This window comes from Dreissena polymorpha, chromosome 2 (genome assembly GCF_020536995.1).
Source record: "Dreissena polymorpha isolate Duluth1 chromosome 2, UMN_Dpol_1.0, whole genome shotgun sequence".
Lineage (NCBI taxonomy): Eukaryota > Metazoa > Mollusca > Bivalvia > Myida > Dreissenidae > Dreissena > Dreissena polymorpha.
In genome coordinates this window covers 83579931-83592266 of record NC_068356.1, presented here as the reverse complement: position 1 = coordinate 83592266, position 12336 = coordinate 83579931, and the positions used below count along the sequence as shown (strand labels likewise).

Below are 12336 nucleotides of genomic sequence, written 5' to 3'. Positions count from 1 at the left end.
GCCTGTGCAGTCCGCCTAAACTTGATTTTCGGTAAGGAGGGACTTCCTTGAAACTAAAAATACCATAAAAGCGGAAAGTGTCGTCCCTGATTAGCCTGTGCGGACTGCACAGGCTAATCTTGGACGACACTTTACGCACATGCATTTAGCTCACTTTTCTCAGAACACGACTCAATTAACTAATTAAACAATTATCTCTGGAAAAATGAGTCGATTTCAAACCTTTAACTCAAATAAAAATGGAAATTACTTTAGGGCTTAACAGGACCTGAAACATATCATTTATTACATCGTAAAAATTTAGATGAACACATCTGGTGTCTATAAAGACAAGGGCAGAGCAGTGACACTCGTAGGCGATCGGATGTTGCTTGTTGAATAACAATTATTTTTGTTTAGTAGATCCGCGTGTGTTGGTTAATATTAACATCATTTAACATCAAGTATATTTGTAAAAACATTCGAAACTATGGAAAGGCGGAAATAAATAAAACTGTTAAACATCATTGTGTTATCTCAACGAGTTCGATGATTTCCCCGACATAGCAAACATAACGGCAGTTGTTAGTCGTACTTACGATGATGTTAGCACAAGTTTGCACAGTGAAGTGTTATTTGATGTGTATTATTATCACACTGATACCAACAGTTGGAACAAGTAAGTGATATGCAAATACTTGCGAGAGTTTCATATGAGAACTATAGTTATATAGTACATTCGCAAAACGAAAATCGTGGCAGCATATTCCTCTTAATTATAGCAATCTCGACTTAATATTAAAACATGGCGTGTTTTTAAGCGTTTATGTATACTACGTGTTTATGTTGTATTATAATATCTGTCAGTTAATCGTACCAAACTTTAAATACTCTTCAAATTGTACAACTGATCATAAAAAGATAGTTCTTTTAATGTATTATTAATTTTTTATTTTGCAATTTTTAGACGCTCTATAAAATGGTATAATTATCAATGTTTGTTCCTTGCTTATTGATAAAATTTCAAGTCGAAGTATTGTATAATACATATTCTACAACATAAATATTATAACATCTCTATTGCAAAGACATTGAACAGGTGAATATTAAACAATTGAAAAATTGAATTCTAATAAAATTGATATTCTATTGTCATATAGTTTGAAACCAATTATTTGCGTTTTTTTATGTATTACTTTTTCGTTTGTCTTGAGTAAATTTGCTTGAAATGTGAGGTTCGGCTTGATTTGAAACCAGCTGAGAGCTGATAGGCATTCCGAAATTTGTTTTTGGGTGTGATAAGTACTGGTCGTAGAGAGCTGGTAGGCATTGTGAAATTTGTTTCTGAGTGTGATAAGTTCTGGTAGTAGAGAGCTGGTAGGCATTGCGAAATTTGTTTCTGAGTGTGACAAGTTCTGGTCGTAGGGAGCTGGTAGGCATTGCGAAATTTGTTTCTAAGTGTGACAAGTTCTGGTCGTAGAGAGCTGGTAGGCATTGCGAAGTATGTTTCTGAGTGTGACAAGTTCTGTTCATAGAGAGCTGGTAGGCATTGCGAAATTTGTTTCTGAGTGTGACAAGTTCTGGTCGTAGAGAGCTGGTAGGCATTGCGAAATATGTTTCTGAGTGTGACAAGTTGTGGTCTTAGAGAGCTGGTAGGCATTGCGAAATTTGTTTCTGAGTGTGACAAGTTCTGGTCGTAGATAGTTGGTAGGCATGGTGCATGTTGTTTATGTGTGTCATTAGTTCTGGTCGTAGAGAGCTGGTAGACATGGTGCAAGTTGTTTATGTGTGTTATAAGTACTGGTTGTAGAGAGCTGGTAGGCTTTGCGCAAGTTGTTTATGTGTGTTATAAGTACTGGTTGTAGAGAGCTGGTAGGCATGGTGCAAGTTGTTTATGTGTGTTATAAGTACTGGTTGTAGAGAGCTGGTAGGCATGGTGCAAGTCGTTTATGTGTGTTATAAGTACTGGTTGTAGAGAGCTGGTAGGCTTTGCGCAAGTTGTTTATGTGTGTTATAAGTACTGGTTGTAGAGAGCTGGTAGGCATGCTGCAAGATGTTTATGTGTGTTATTAGTACTGGTTGTAGAGAGCTGGTTGGCATGGTACAAGATGTTTATGTGTGTTATTAGTTCTGTTCGTAGAGAGCTGGTAGGCATGGTGCAAGTTGTGTATTTGTTTTATAAGTACTGGTTGTAGACAGCTGGTAGGCATGGTGCAAGTTGTTTATGTGTGTTATAAGTACTGGTTGAAGAGAACTTGTAGGCATTGCGCAAGTTGTTTATGTGTGTTATAAGTACTGGTTGTAGAGAGCTGGTAGGCATGCTGCAAGATGTTTATGTGTGTTATTAGAACTGGTTGTAGAGAGCTGGTAGGCATTTCGCAAGTTGTTTATGTGTGTTATTAGTACTGGTTGTAGAGAGCTGGAAGGCATGGTTCAAGATGTTTATGTGTGTTATTAGTACTGGTTGTAGAGAGCTGGTAGGCATTGCGCAAGTTGTTTATGTGTGTTATTAGTACTGGTGATAGAGAGCTGGTAGGCATGGTGCAAGTTGTTTATGTGTGTTATAAGTACTTGTTGTAGAGAGCTGGTAGGCATGGTGCAAGTTGTTTATGTGTGTTGTAAGTACTGGTTGTAGAAAGCCGATAGGCATTGCGCAAGTTGTTTATGTGTGTTATAAGTACTGGTTGTAGAGAGCTGGAAGGCATGGTACAAGATGTTGATGTGTGTTATTAGTACTGGTTGTAGAGAGCTGGTAGGCATTGCGCAAGTTGTTAATGTGTGTTATTAGTACTGGTTGTAGAGAGCTGGTAGGCATGTTGCAAGTTGTTTATGTGTGTTATTAGTTCTTGTCGTGGAGAGCAGGTAGGCATGGTGCAAGTTGTTTATGTGTGTTATTAGTACTGGTTGTAGAGAGCTGGTAGGTATTGCGCAAGTTGTTTATGTGTGTTAAAAGTACTGGTTGTAGAGAGCTGGTAGGCATGGTGCAGGTTGTTTATTTGTTTTATTAGTACTGGTTGTAGAGAGCTGGTAGGCATTGCGCAAGTTGTCTATGTGTGTTATAAGTACTGGTTGTAGAGAGCTAGTAGGCATGCTGCAAGATGTTTATGTGGGTTATTAGTACTGGTTGTAGAGAGCTGTTAGGCATTGCGCAAGTTGTTTATGTGTGTTATTAGTACTGGTTGTAAAAGACTGGTAGGCATGTTGCAAGATGTTTATGTGTGTTATTAGTACTGGTTGTAGAGAGCTGGTAGGCATGGTGCAAGATGATTATGTGTGTTATTAGTTCTGGTCGTAGAGAGCTGGTAGGCATGGTGCAAGTTGTCTTTGTGTGTTATAAGTACGTACTGATTGTAGAGAGCTGGTAGGCATGGTGCAAGTTGTTTATGTGTGTTATAAGTACTGGTTGCAGAGAGCTGGTAGGCATTGCGGAAGTTGTTTATGTGTGTTATAAGTACTGGTTGTAGAGAGCTGGTAGGCATGGTGCAAGTTGTTTATGTGTGTTATAAGTACTGGTTGTAGAGAGCTAGTAGGCATGGTGCACGTTGTTTATGTGTGTTATTCGTTCTGGTCGTAGAGAGCTGGTAGGCATGGTGCAAGTTGTTTATGTGTGTAATTAGTACTGGTTGTAGAGAGCTGGTAGGCATGGTGCAAGATGTTTATGTGTGTTATTAGTACTGTTGTAGAAAATTGGTACGCATTGCGCAAGTTGTTTATGTGTGTTATAAGTACTGGTTGTAGAGAGCTGTTAGGCATTGTGCAATTAATTTATATGTGTTATTAGCACTGGTTGTAGAGAGCTGGTAGGCATGGTGCAAGTTGTTTATGTGTGATAAAAGTACTGGTTGTAGAGAGCTGGTAGGCATGGCGCAAGTTGTTTATGTGTGTTATTAGTTCTGGTCGTAGAGAGCTGGTAGGCATGGTGCAAGTTGTTTATGTGTGTTATAAGTACTGGTTGTAGAGAGCTGGTAGGCATGGTGCATGTTGTTTATGTGTGTTATTAGTACTGGTTGTAGAGAGCTGGTAGGCATGGTGCAAGTTGTTTATGTGTGTTATAAGTACTGGTTGTAGAGAGCTGGTAGGCATTGCGCAAGTTGTTTATGCGTGTTATAAGTACTGGTTGTAGAGAGCTTGTAGGCATGGTGCAAGATGTCTTTGTGTGTTATTAGTACTGGTTGTAGAGAGCTGGTAGGCACTGCGCAAGTTGTTTATGTGTGTTATAAGTACTGGTTGTAGAGAGCTGGTAGGCATGGTGCAAGTTGTTTATGTGTGTTATAAGTACTGGTTGTAGAGAGCTGGTAGGCATGGTGCAAGTTGTTTATCTGTGTTAATAGTACTGGTTGTAGAAAGCTGGTAGGCATTGCGCAAGTTGTTTATGTGTGTTATAAGTACTGGTTGTAGAGAGCTGGAAGGCATGGTACAAGATGTTGATGTGTGTTATAAGTACTGGTTGTAGAGCGCTGGTAGGCAATGTGCAAGTTGTTTATGTGTGTTATTAGTACTGGTTGTAGAGAGCTGGTAGGCATGGCGCAAGTTGTTTATGTGTGTTATTAGTACTGGTTGTAGAGAGCTGGTAGGCATGGTGCATGGTGTTTATGTGTGTTATAAGTACTGGTTGTAGAGAGCTGGTAGGCATGGTGCAAGTTGTTTATGTGTGTTATTAGTTCTGGTCGTAGAGAGCAGGTAGGCATGGTGCAAGTTATTTATGTGTGTTATTAGTACTGGTTGTAGGGACCTGGTAGGCATTGCGCAAGTTGTTTATGTGTGTTAAAAGTACTGATTGTAGAGAGCTGGTAGGCATGGTGCAAGTTGTTTATGTGTGTTATTAGTACTGGTTGTAGAGAGCTGGTAGGCATGGTGCAAGTTTTTTATGTGTGATAAAAGTACTGGTTGTAGAGAGCTGGAAGGCATTGCGCAAGTTGTTTATGTGTGTTATAAGTTTTGGTCGTAGAGAGTTGGTAGGCATGGTGCAAGTTGTTTATGTGTGTTATTAGTACTGGTTGTAGAGTGCTTGTAGGCATGGTGCAAGATGTTTATGTATGTTAGAAGTACTGGTTGAAGAGAGCTGGTAGGCATGGTGCAAGTTTTCTATGTGTGTTATTAGTACTGGTTGTAGGGAGCTGGTAGGCATTGCGCAAGTTGTATATGTGTGTTAAAAGTACTGGTTGTAGAGAGGTGGTAGGCGTTGTGAAATTTGTTTCTGAGTGTGATTAACTCTGGTCGTAGAGAGCTGGTAGGCATTGCGCAAAATGTGTCTGAGAGTGATAAGTTCTGGTCGTAGATAGTTGGTAAGAATGGCACAAGTTTTTATGTGTGTTATTAGTACTGGTTGTAGAGAGCTGAAAGACATTGCGCAAGTTGTTTCTGTGTGTTATAAGTTCTGGTCGTAGAGAGTATGTAAGGATTGCGCATGTTGTTTATGTGTGTTATAAGTTCTGGTCGTAGAGAGCTGGTAGGCATTGCGCAAGTTGTTTCAGCGTGTTAAAAGTTATGGAAACACATTTATCCTTGAAAAAAATCAGCCAAGTTTACATTAAATTCAAATAAAATGGTACTTATTTTAGGGCTTACTCTGAACGGAAGCAAACTACATTGTCAAAAACCCATACGAATGCTTCTATGTTATTCTTCAGAGAAATGTATTAATACGTGTAAGTACAACTTAATGAAGGGGTCATCATCCAATCTCCACGAAGGAATACTGCATGTCAAGGACCCGACCAATAACACCAACTGGCTGCCAGTTTGTTGGACAAATCTTGAATTCGAAGACCAAAAATGCCTGCAAAATACAATAGACCAGTAAACATTTCAGCATTACTTTCTCGTAAATCAACGAATTGTGGAAACAATAGTGTAAATTGTCGTATATACTTAAATATTTAAAAATGTTTACGTTATGTTTTCAAGATGATGGTGTGTAAAATTCAACGGTAGGATGACATATTGACCAAAGCGGTAGCCGAGGTCAAAATAATATTATTCCTTCGATTATCACAACATATTGTAAAGACCATGACTAAATTAGTTTTCGTATTATATAATAATGTTAGTTATATCAAACAAATATCTGACCCACGTAAAATTTACATCGTAATTACAAAAGTACATATTTAGATCGCAAGAAGCATGCGGTATTATCTGTTTTTATACTCTAGAGTATCGTTTAACAATTGTTTCGTGGCTCAACAATAATATCATTCTCTATACTCAAATAAAATGAAAAACCAGGACATCAAATATTTTGAGAATTTTACATAAATTACAGGACGACAATGTATATACACTAAAATCAGGTAAATCGACATATACGTATGTAAGATGCAATACATATATCTCAATGCGTTTCCAAAGTGTTTTCAATGTGATGTGTATTATAGGTCTAAAACGGGGATATATGTCTTCCTTGACGGAGTGTTTCATTTCCCATACACAAACATCACAAACAGCTTAGTTCACCTCAATGCAAACGTCTGCAACAGCCGCTCAAATATTGCGCCAGTTTCGTGTGACCTCTGTACGGAGACCAAACAGAGCGGTTGTTGTAACCCGCTAGCAATATGTTTACAATCAGCACGCCCTTCAGGTGGGTACCGTCACTTTACTTTGTATTTTCTTAAACTTTCAATATTTAGACATTATGATTGACTACCGGTCCAAGCTTGCCAAACACGTTTTGAAGTACGTTGTGGTTTCTACATATTTTTAATAGCGAACAAAAAATATGTACAGGTAATCACAAAAAAAATGAAACAATATACATTCGCAGTGCATTTATGAATGAGATGCCCCAAATATGATTCATGGTATTCGTAGATATAAAAAGAACTGGTTAATTTAACAACTAATAAGGCAAATTCAATGTTCCAAAGAAAATGTATGACTCTATGATCCAGAGTTTGGACCAGCCGAATGCAGTAGAAACTGGACAGGAGCTCAGTCTAAAAGGAACGACAAACCTTGTCACAACGGACATACGTTGAGCATGTCTAGAATTCGTAGTGCGAACATTACACAGTTTCCTGGGAAAGCATGGACGGCATCCGCGTTTAAAGGTATGTTTCTAGATAAGTATGTGGCACTTGAGCTTCCCAGACACGTTTATTGTTAATTACAATGCTGTACAGTTGTGTGTCGATTTTTTCAAGCTTTTATGAATTTAAGAAAGGGATTAAAACATTGCATTGAATAGGAACAGATTAAAACAAATAAGTGTTCGCTTCGTATAATTAATCAAGCAAGCTACTAGAAGGTCGTGGTCAAATATGAGTAAATATTCAATATTTGAATAAATGTCGAAGAAGACTTCTATGTCATGTAACGTCTTTTAAATATCAAACTCTGGGTCTGGTGGTTTCAGGGTAGATGTTATTTAAAGCTATTTTTCTACTTCACGGTTCCTCTATGTCGTAGTCAGTTTTAATACTATGAGCATAATGTGAACAATCCTTGTACAGGACGAAATATCTCAGTCAGCTTTTGAATTTGAAAAAAAAAACAAGAGTTCTTACAACGTTCAGTATATAACTAGAAGGGGCCATTTTGAACCTAAGGGCCATGAAAATACAACATTGAAGAATATCACAATACGATGTTACGTAGCAAATACGAAAGCTCTGGACATTCCGATTTCAGAGGAAATATTTTTAAAGTTTTCACGATATAAACATTATAGGTACATGAAACCACAGGGAGAAGCAAACCCCAAAGACCTTATTGGAGCAAACTTGGTATAGGACCATGTAAAGATAAAAAACATACTAAACTTTCCGGCCTTTTAATTTCAGATAAGATGTTTTTAAGTTTTCCTTTTATGACTATAAGGAAACACAACCATTCCACATGGCGGTTCAAACTTTGCACACAGGGGTATATTTTTTGCAAACTTGGACCACCATAAGATGTTATAGAACGAATGTTATCTCAGGGCTATGCAACGTCATATGAGATTTTTTTTTATGTTCTCACAATATACTTATAAGGAAAACAAATTACTCCCAGGGGATGCACATTGTTTACACCGGTGAATTAAAAAAACAACAACTGTGTACAGTACCAGCATATGATGTTTCATGGCTAAAACGGTTAGGATTACTTGTTGCACATACTAAATATTGAAATGGCACATATTTTATTTTAAATGTACCCAGAGATTTGCGGAGAGTACAAGGGGACGACCATCAATTATGTAGAATCTGGCTTAAACCGATGTCTTCAAGACTGGAACACCCGACATTATCTCAAGAATAACTACGTCATTATGGATGTAAGTGTAAATACTGGAAAACCAAATTTCGACATTGACCGTGTTAAACAAATATTAAGCCGTCAATACTTATTTTGCATAAGCTTATCTTGGTACATATGCATAATTAACTGTCGATATAGATGCTGTAAAACACAGACACATTAATATTCATATATAAACTAACACGTTGAGGATAATCTATTGAAATAGCACCTGACCTTAAAAGCAATTGCATAAATCTTATTTTTTATAATCTTTTTAGAAAATCTAAATGTACTACTGTGTTGTTTAAAATCACTTAAAAGCGCATGCTATTGCACTGTGGTCGTGAAGCTTAGCCTCTTATTGACTTGATTACCGCCATCAGACCAATGTCTTACCAAAGATCTATTACATGTAAACGCTCCTAACAAATAGACACGCCCTCAATGTGCATACAAAATAAGGGCGAACGGTTGACAGAAAATGAACGTTATAAGTAAGCATAGCAGTGTGTGCTCCACAACTATTCTCCCTCAAAAATCGTTTGTCGTACGATGTTTACTAATACGGGGTCAAGAAGTGCAACTGCAGATTGTCTACGCTATATTACAATACTGCATTGATCATTGCAGCAATATCTGAACTGCTCGTGGAGTTCTGAAAGACCATGTCCACGCAATCAAGGCGTTGTATTTGAATTTCATGAATTCGTGGATCACAATGATACGAACAATATATATTGTATCGCAGCATCTCTTCAAAATGATTGGGACTTCACTGTGGAAAATTGCACTACCCTTTTACCTCCCTTTTGCGGTAAGATAACATAAAAATAAACATCATTTGATTATTGTATTCAGCTTGTGCACATTATTTATATGATTAAACATTTAACATATTTAAAAAAGCATATATAAAATGCAACATTTATAAATTTTAGTCACTCACATTTAACATTTGTAATACAGAGCTGGTAAAACAAATAGTATATATATGCCAGTAAAAGGATACACACTATTCACTATTTAGTCATATTTTGCCATATATGATTTGTCATTTGTCATATTTGCAACCTTTAAGGAAAGGTGACAGGTGCCGATAATCCAACTCAACCGCCTACTGCGAACACCGGTAAAGGACTGTCTTTTCGTAATTCGACTCATAGTGCATCAATCTCTTGCACGACGGTCACATTACATTCACCTCTGTGTTGGGCTCAGAACGGACTATTGTTTTGAAAGCATCTCATTCATGTCATGATCATTCCAAGCGTTCATCATTGAGGTTACAGTATACTAAACAATCTCTTGCACGACGGTTACATTGCATTAACTGCATTAAAGAAAACCATCTCATACCATGATATCTTATATCAGTCTTAATTAATTATTATAAAATTGATATGTTTTTTTATGTTAAGAAACCAACATACATAAATACGTCGAAGCAATGCCTAACGTCACTCAATAAAAAATATGTACAGTTGTTTACATTTGTGAAGTGCGTTGAATGATTACATCTGTGTAAATGGGCAATACAATAGTTCCAAAGAGTTGCATTAAAACTCACAAGTTTTTGCACGATTTATCGTACATTTAAAAGTCATTTTTCTTAATTAAATGCATGCGATCTTAAATATCCACTCAACTATACATTGTATGCGTTTGTTCGGTTTTAGCTATTTAGTAGACAAAATGGCGTGCTGAGCCTTATGCAGAGTTGTATGTGAGAGCAAGGAACGACAACTCTGCGTGGAGATTGATAGTGCATATTGATGATCAGCTGTATCCGTTTTGATATTTTAACGCTCTAGTGCATTTGCATACGTACACTGCTGTCGATCGTTGTTGAAATGGCCATTTTAGTATCAGAGATCGTAGTGAAAATGCCCGCTTTTGATTGTTTCTGCTTGAACGGTTAAGCAATGGGCCGCTATACGTAAATACAGATTTCGTACTTATAATAAGATGTATATTCTGTAGCCTTTACTTTGTTTATACTATTTAATGTAAGTTTCAGACAACAACGTTCAGTTTAGTCAATTGTTTGTGATAAGAAGTTTGATTATCCAGCTGTAACTTAGTTCTTGCATCCTATGACAAACAGTGTGTTATCTTTGTTCAATAGATACGACATCCCACCGCCGGTTCAGCAGAATGCCAACAGTCAAACCACGGAGCAACGAAACAGTGCTTGTGATAGCAATCACGGTGCCGAGCACCTTGTGTGGTGTTATAGCAGCTTGCTGTTGTTACACACGGTACGTAAACCAATCTTCTAAAAGGTCTTATAATCATTATTTATTTAAGAATATGAACAGTGCGAGCGTTACAGTTTGGTTATGCAAATGTAATACATGTTTTGTTTTCTCAACATCAGTTACAGGAAGGTAAACCGATCTAGCGGCGATTCTCCTAGAGAAAACACAATTATAAATCAAACCTACGGTGACCACCTAGATGAAACTTACCATTTACTGGATGAATCGAGGCTTAAAGAAAACCCAAAGCCAACTTTACCTGTGAGAAATAACGCTCATGAATTAAGCGTCATGGATGCCTATTCGATGCCGCATGATTCAATTGTTCCTACATTAACGCATGTCGATTATGAATTGACGTACGATGACCAGCTTAAATGTGCACACAACTTCCAGAATAAAGTAACTGGAAATAGTAACGACCCATGCGCTGTAATAAATAGTCTTCGCAGACCCAGGCGCAAATCTCTTTATTATGACATTCATGCAGTTGAAATTTCAATCATTGGTTATAATTGTTTACATGACTCATTGCCAAAGCATTATAAGCGCCGAAGTTCTGTGATGAACACTGCACGAATAAAGAAACTTAGATCTGAAAGCGATATTTGTTACCATATGACAAACCAACGAGGTAATGTTAATAACAGTGGCTTAGAAACCAGCGAAGATGTGAAAACTGATTTTCAAAGTGTTTCTCTAACTTAAATACACTCTACGATATACACTTTTGAACATAAAACGAACGTTTATTCATCAGTCAAACAGATTTTTAGTTATTAAGGAATGGTATATTCTGACTAAATCTCCACAAGGAAGATGGAATGTATAGGATAGGAGTATGTAGAAAAAGATCATAACAGATCAATCGGGCACTTATACTTTATTTATGGATTACGAGTATCTGTATTACTTTGCAACGCATCAACTTGAAAAGCTCTGTATACTTATCATGGGCGATGATGGTACATATGTAACATTAGAACTTGTTTTCAGACACTATTTTGCACGTGTATTGCATTTGAAGATGCAAATACCAATTCCCCAAGGTGTTGTCGCATGTGATATCAAACAAAGTGGCCGTGTGGCCAAGTCGACAGACACATTCTTAGATGCTTTCGTCATCGAGAATAAGAAGCGTGTTACGTAGAGACAAAAGCGTCCAATCTGAAGTGTACAGCTAAGAAAAGAAATTCGTGCGATATATTTAAATTAATAAAAATAGAAGTTAAACAATAAACACACACATGCAAAGATCTACAGGATGTTAATTGTAAAAAAATAGAAGCGAAAGAGGAAGCTTGCGCGTAAAGAACGTCAGAATCGACTTCAATATTACATACAAATGTTTCGTGATTTTGTATTTTTATTCAGAACATATTGCCGCATATTTGAAATAGAACTCTGACTTAGCTTTAGTTTTGCAATTGTAGTAAATAACCTGAAAATAAATATGTTCAGAAATAAAAGCATCATATAACAAGGCAGACCTCACAACAATACTTGTTCACCACCTTATTGGGTCGGTTTTGAAATATATCGCATCTTGCCAAGATGCTCCAAAGGGCATGCCTATTTACATTTTTTGGTTTTGCAATTCCATCTTGACTCTCTTAATTTGAAATGAACAGTCGTAATGGCTCGCAGTTATTTAGTTTTGGAAACAGTTACCAAAATGATTTATTCGCAATTATTTAAGGACAATTAATGGCTGCTTTACTAAAAATCTTATAAAGATCTGTTTATCGGTTATAATTATTCCTCCAGAAAAGCTTGAGAAAACTTGTATTCCGCCCAGCGACGACCGTACACACTAAATATAGACAACACGCACACTATATTGACGGGTATTGTGCCATTGGGGCCGCTT

At 37.2% G+C, this 12336-nt stretch overlaps 1 protein-coding gene across 1 annotated transcript; it reads left to right on the top strand.

Moving 5' to 3' along the window:
* Positions 1-383: 383 nt before the first annotated feature.
* On the top strand, positions 384-11949 carry LOC127867857 (uncharacterized). Its single transcript, XM_052409349.1, has 9 exons — positions 384-658; positions 5610-5778; positions 6357-6562; positions 6873-7031; positions 8127-8242; positions 8839-9022; positions 9287-9337; positions 10334-10466; positions 10586-11949. The coding sequence occupies exons 1-9, from the start codon at positions 580-582 to the stop codon at positions 11172-11174; spliced, it is 1686 nt and encodes a 561-aa protein (XP_052265309.1). The 5' UTR covers positions 384-579; the 3' UTR covers positions 11175-11949.
* Positions 11950-12336: the final 387 nt, after the last annotated feature.

Bases quoted from the DNA above. Each gene is read 5' to 3' on its own strand.
- LOC127867857 (XM_052409349.1), top strand. From the start codon at position 580: ATGATGTTAGCACAAGTTTGCACAGTGAAGTGTTATTTGATGTGTATT. The intron at 6,563-6,872 runs GTGGGTACCGTC...TCTATGATCCAG, and splicing joins ACAATCAGCACGCCCTTCAG to AGTTTGGACCAGCCGAATGC. The intron at 7,032-8,126 runs GTATGTTTCTAG...AAATGTACCCAG, and splicing joins GACGGCATCCGCGTTTAAAG to AGATTTGCGGAGAGTACAAG.